We start from the raw sequence: 6315 nt of genomic DNA, 5'->3' as shown, positions 1-6315 counted from the left end.
GGATGCACTAACTTCTCGAATACATGTGTGATACACGATAGACAGAATCAGCGTTTCACAGTTACTCTTGACTGCGGCGGTAAGAGAAAATAACTTAATTCTGATGTTGTGTCTCAAAACACAGTGAGCTGCCTATTTAGACAGCATTCTGACCATCAAAACACAGATGGTTCACATCGCGGTGACCACTAGGTAGGCAGCCCTATGGGTTATGAGACTAAATTTCATGCGATTTTATGCCAATAACAGCAACAATCCTATTAATAATAATAAGTGAATTCCCCTTGTCGTGTGAATCAGGAGCAGTGAGCAGTGCAGTGCTGAAATACACCGTCAGTCAGGATCAGCAGGTGGAGTTGATCTCTACAGAGGTTCCTGAAGCACACAGGGGTAAAGGTGTAGCAGCTCACCTGGCAAAGGTGAAATCAGTCTTCAGCTTCCTCACTTCTTCATGTTCTGCTGTAACAAACTCGGTAACAAACTTCTTTTTGTTTTTTCTTTAGGCTGCTCTGGATTTCATTGTTGAAGAAAAGTTGGCAGCGAGGATAAGCTGTTGGTACATTAGAAAATACGTTGATGAAAATCCACATCTTGGATACCAGGCTTACACTGAAAATAAATAAAGGCAGAATTAAACAATATCTTAACAGAAGGTTTTACATACATCTTACCTCCGTTACGACCGGTCGACTTGCAGTCTTATGACAGGATGAACAGCCTACAAGTACAAAAGAGGTACAAACAAATGTTCGAACGTATAAACAAATGAACGACTTGATCCATGCATTAATCCAGTCCAAACAGTGTTGAAATATTAGATGTGTCAGATATGTTATTTTAAACTTCTCTGCCATCCAGACTTGTTATCTCCCCCCTCTATTAAAATACAGATTCATCTATCAAGTAACCATCTCAGTGCCTAGTAACTACTCTATTGCTTAGCAACACCCTAGCAACCACAGAAAATCATGATGTTACTAGGGTTATTTTTTAAAGTTAAAAGGCCTACTGAATGTAATTCATGAGGGTGTTATTCGATGATTCCATGTGTGCATTTATATATCTTAAATATTATGATAATTAAGTGAGATCACTCTGCTGGAATTATTATTAAAGGTGCAGTGTGTACATTTTATGTGATCGAACTAACTGTTTTCATCATTTGAAACACAACTAGATCATGTCCAAATCACAATGTTCTACATTTTCGAAAAAAGCCATGAGTAAAATAGGACGTTTTTTATATTTGTAAATGTAATTTCACAGTTTAAATCCACCTTTTATTGCATGAATACCTCACAAACATCAGGCGTCTCACATTGCTCTTTCACTCATGTCAATGTATCTGGCAGGTAGAAAAAGTGATCCACCTGTCACTCAAGTGGCCACGCCCTTAATTATGCAGAACTTTAAGGCTTAATATAATTTAAACGGATGAGTTATAAAAAAAAATCACCCCCCTCACAGTTGTCATGAAGGGCGAAATTAGCTATATAGACCAAAATAATGTTTTGAACCAGGCTGTAAACATGTTTTTTTCTGCTGTAAAGTTGGGCATTTTAACATGGGGTGTCTATGGGATTGACTCCCTTTTGCAGCCAGCCTCTAGCGGCCAGCTGATGAATTACAGTTTTAGTCACTTCCTTGTTGGCTTCACGAGAGAGAGCGGGAGGTTGCCGCTCGGGCATAGCTAGCACAGCACGTAGCCTGGCTTCTAACCCCATCAGGTTCAGTCCCATAGACATATAAATACCTGTCTATGTTCAGTTCAGATGAAGCGGAAGTCACGTGACTCAAAGTGAAACCGAAAGCGACCCGAAGACTGGATCGACGCCATTTTAGATGAGTCGAGATCAACGATGTCTTCGCATGTTACGGTAAGTTCGTTAAAACGGCTCACAGCAGTAATATCAGTAAGTACCTTTTGTGTCTAAACAGACCGTTTGTCGAACTCAAACACGATAAAGATGGTCGTTATTCTCCTGATAGCGACGAGAAGAGCAGCGCGGTTAGGACAGTTCCCATCCTCAGGCCTAGTGTTTTCTGTGCGAGTCTCCGCAATCCTGATCAAACACACCTAAAAGTTCAGCACTGCGGTTCATTCCTTTTATATTAGAATAATATAAAACTAATGGCCGTTATATTCTCCGTTTTTATCACATAGGCCTACTCACGCTAAACCAATTTGGAAATCATGGCCTACACAAACTCAAGTTCTTCAGTAAAAGTACTGAAACCCTAATAAAATAATATTAAAATAAAATAATAAATTAAGTACTTCTTTTACATTTTAATCGAGTAAAAAGTACTGTATTATTTCATTATTTGATATTATATATGTTGGGGTTGCTTGGTCTGACATTATTATGAATTATTATGATTTGTCTAGCTTTTAATTGGCTTAGAACTGCTGGACAGTGACCAATAATAATGATTTGTTTATATACTACAAACACTTTTATCACATAATAAGGCAGAATAGTTTCTATACTGTAATAAATGCTATGTCAATTAGCACTGCCTTGTTCATATACATTATTTATTACCTGGAGATGACTTGACAAACACAAATAAACCATATATTGTCGCAATCGTATGTTTAAAGGGGTCATATGGTGTTGCTAAAATAAACATTATTTTGTGTATTTAGTGTAATGAAATGTGTTTGTGGTTTAAGGTTAAAAAAACACATTATTTTCCACATACTGTACATTAGCAAATCAACTTACAAAAAACTGGTGTTTGAGATGCCATTAGAGTTGACGCTTGATGAGCATTCGGAATGAGAGCTGACATGAACTTAAAAGGCCTGCTAGTGTTTCACATTTTCCGTTGCTAAAATTATTAACACTTTTACATCATTGTAGGATGTTCAAACAACCACAAATGTTTACTGTGTGATTAGTTTGTTGCATAATACTAAGAAAAAAAAGTTACATTTTAAATTAAATGTCAGTAATTTTATGAACCATGGAAACCCGGGCTAAAGTTTCAAGCGACAGTTTCTCTGACTGAGTATGAACATCAGCGTCAATGACTGCAACAACGAAACTTAACTTAATTTCTCTGTTTCCACATACAGGCCTGAAATCAAGTTTCTTATCTAGGAAGAAGAGAAGCAGAAGAACAGCATGTAAAATGAGTGTGTATGAGGAGAGAAATCAGGAGGCTCCTGTTGACACTCAGAGAGCAGCGTCTCCAGGATTCAGCTGTGTATCTATGAAGAGTAACAACTCCATGTTTGAGCCCCCTAATCTCAGTGATGTTGACGCTCAGAGAGCAGCATCTCCAGGATTCAGCTGTGTGTCTATGAAGAGTAACAACTCCATGTTTGAGCCCCCTAATCTCAGTGATGTTGACGCTCAGAGAGCAGCATCTCCAGGATTCAGCTGTGTGTCTATGAAGAGTAACAACTCCATGTTTGAGCCCCCTAATCTCAGTGATGTTGACGCTCAGAGAGCAGCATCTCCAGGATTCAGCTGTGTGTCTATGAAGAGTAACAACTCCATGTTTGAGCCCCCTAATCTCAGTGATGTTGACGCTCAGAGAGCAGCATCTCCAGGATTCAGCTGTGTGTCTATGAAGAGTAACAACTCCATGTTTGAGCCCCCTAATCTCAGTGATGTTGACGCTCAGAGAGCAGCATCTCCAGGATACAGCGGTGTGTCTATGAAGAGTAACAACTCCATGTTTGAGCCCCCTAATCTCAGTGATGTTGACGCTCAGAGAGCAGCATCTCCAGGATTCAGCTGTGTGTCTATGAAGAGTAACAACTCCATGTTTGAGCCCCCTAATCTCAGTGATGTTGACGCTCAGAGAGCAGCATCTCCAGGATTCAGCTGTGTGTCTATGAAGAGTAACAACTCCATGTTTGAGCCCCCTAATCTCAGTGATGTTGACGCTCAGAGAGCAGCATCTCCAGGATTCAGCTGTGTGTCTATGAAGAGTAACAACTCCATGTTTGAGCCCCCTAATCTCAGTGATGTTGACGCTCAGAGAGCAGCATCTCCAGGATTCAGCTGTGTGTCTATGAAGAGTAACAACTCCATGTTTGAGCCCCCTAATCTCAGTGATGGAGCTGCTGTTACCTTTGACCCTGTGTGAGTATCATGACAATGGATGTGATTTATTTTAATTTTTTTTAATGATTTACTCACTGAGGTTGTTCTCTTTGAATATTTTAATATTAATAAAGATTCCTCATTAGAGTTATTTAACTAGTTAAACTCCTGACTTGCATGATCACTAAAATGAAAACCATGCTAAGAAACTTATTTAAGCTCAGTTGCGTAGCAAGTCAGCCCAAGGCCCATATGCTAAAACATTTGTATGGGCTCTCCCAAATGTTATAGGTTAATGTGGCCTCCAATGCTCCTTATTGTTGTCTTTTCTGCAGGTAAATAAAACAAGTCTATTCGTTATTTGTAGTGAGCCAGCCACCCAATAATCGCAAAAAAAACGTGTTGTGTTACCTTTAATATAACACAAATCGTAGCCTTTAAATTGTGTAAATTTCATCAGGAAAATACAAACAATTAATGTGTTTTTCCGCTCTTTAATGTGGCGTGAGATCACTGTATTCACCTGAAAAAATCAGAACAACTTAATAAAACAAATGTCTCATGTAATCGTTCAATCAGTGTTTCAAAAATCGTCAATAAAACAGCTTGTGAATAGTGAATAGCAGTCATAACAACATTTACCTCAGAAACGCCAACAATATAATTTTGATAACCTTGTTTTATTTTCATAATAAGTCAGTTAACCACAGACTTTTTTTTGAGTAGGTGGAATTTTCACATTAATTAACTTAATTCACGCAATATAACACAACTTCCAGTCTCCAGCTCCGCCAAGGCATGTGGATTCCCTGTCTCCGTCTCCAGCCTTCGAGCCCTGGACTCCTCCTTGGTCCTGTGACCCGTCGGCTCTGCCTTGGCTCCTAGCTCCCTCGTCTCCACCGTGGCCAATCATCCCACTGGCTCCACCGGGCTTCCTCATCCCTCCAGCTCTGCCTTAGTCAGTCGTCGACCATTTGTCGCTTCGGGACTCCACTCCTCCTGCTTTCTGCGTGTGATTTACTGACAATGCGCACATTAAAGAACACAGACACAGCCAACTTTATTTGGCCTTCCGGAAGTAGATGCATTTAGGAATCATTGGTTAAGATTTATTTACAACAGAACAGCACAACCCAGATGTTCGAATTTGTGCAACGCATTTTATGGACTTTGCTATGACTTGTGCCGGTATTTCGGTAATATATCACGGTAATGAATATCCACGATATTGTTATTGTGGGCAATTCTAAATAGCGTGAATAATTATATATTACAAATTATTCAGAATTTTTAATGCATTTTAAGAATACTTTTCCCATCAACTGGTCAAAATGCACAACACCGCTGTATGCTGTGTGAAAGACACGTGCTCACTCTGATGTAAACAAGCGCGGACGAGAAGCGCATGCGGAACATGTGAGAGACGCTCTGGATGAAAGCGCACTTTCACTCTCTGTCAGCAGATGGCGCTAAACTGCAGAAATAATAATAATAATAATTCATTTAAATGCAGCCGTTACCCCGGAAACCCTGTAACCAAAGCAGCTGCACTACTTTCTGTTTCTGAATCGTGTTTAAATGATTTTAACAGACATTCAGATTTGTGTATTTGCTATGATGTTCATCACAGTGCCAAATACTTAAATATTTAGACTTAATAGGCTATTTATTTTCAAACTTTTTTTACATTTTAATTTGGACTACAACATGCCCTAGATATTGTTTGAAAGTGTTTTGATTCTTTATTGTTCGGTCACACTTTACATTAGGGCTTCATTAGTTAACATAAACTGGCAATTAAAAATTCTTCTGAACATTCATTAATCTTAGGTATTCCAATGTTTAATAACAGGTTGTTAAAATCGAAAGTTGCAACTGTGTTATTTAATGAGCTAACATGAACAAAGACTTGTATTTTTTTAAACAAAGATTAATAACTTCTGTAGCAAATGTAGCTATTGCTCATTGTGAATGTTAATGCATTAACTAAGGTTAACTAATGAGGTCTTATTGTAAAGTGATACCTAATGGTCTTTATAGTTCTTTTGCACTTTAATCTGTGTAAAACTTTTAACTTTATATATTTTTCTGTATTGCTTTATTGCATTTAAATGTTCAGTTATTTTTGTTATAAGAAAAAAGTTATTAAATCTATTATAATGTATTATGACAGCACTTTTTTTTAAACTAAATTTCAATATCGTGATAATAGCGTATACCGTAATAAAAGCATTAGCAATTAATCGCAACATGA

At 38.1% G+C, this 6315-nt stretch overlaps 2 protein-coding genes across 2 annotated transcripts in view; both read left to right on the top strand.

Moving 5' to 3' along the window:
- Nucleotides 1-3: 3 nt before the first annotated feature.
- LOC107562040 (protein NATD1) lies at nucleotides 4-747 on the top strand (the record flags this gene model as incomplete). Its single annotated transcript, XM_016246603.1, has 3 exons — nucleotides 4-79; nucleotides 301-419; nucleotides 504-747. Coding segments are annotated over 3 exons (315 nt in total), but the record flags the coding sequence as incomplete, so codon positions are not given.
- A 1029-nt stretch (nucleotides 748-1776) lies between these two features.
- The window catches only part of LOC107562038 (uncharacterized), a 10908-nt gene continuing 6369 nt past the window's right edge, over nucleotides 1777-6315 (top strand). Inside the window, exons 1-2 of the mRNA XM_016246602.1 lie at nucleotides 1777-1877; nucleotides 3083-4100. Of these exons, the coding sequence (XP_016102088.1) occupies nucleotides 3139-4100 (962 nt within the window). The 5' untranslated portion in view covers nucleotides 1777-1877; nucleotides 3083-3138. The remainder of the gene's footprint in view (nucleotides 1878-3082; nucleotides 4101-6315) is intronic.

Source organism: Sinocyclocheilus grahami, unplaced genomic scaffold (assembly GCF_001515645.1).
Source record: "Sinocyclocheilus grahami isolate Dianchi unplaced genomic scaffold, SAMN03320097.WGS_v1.1 scaffold803.1, whole genome shotgun sequence".
Lineage (NCBI taxonomy): Eukaryota > Metazoa > Chordata > Actinopteri > Cypriniformes > Cyprinidae > Sinocyclocheilus > Sinocyclocheilus grahami.
The sequence above is the reverse complement of the archived record's forward strand: the minus strand, read 5'-3'. Positions and strand labels throughout refer to the sequence as shown.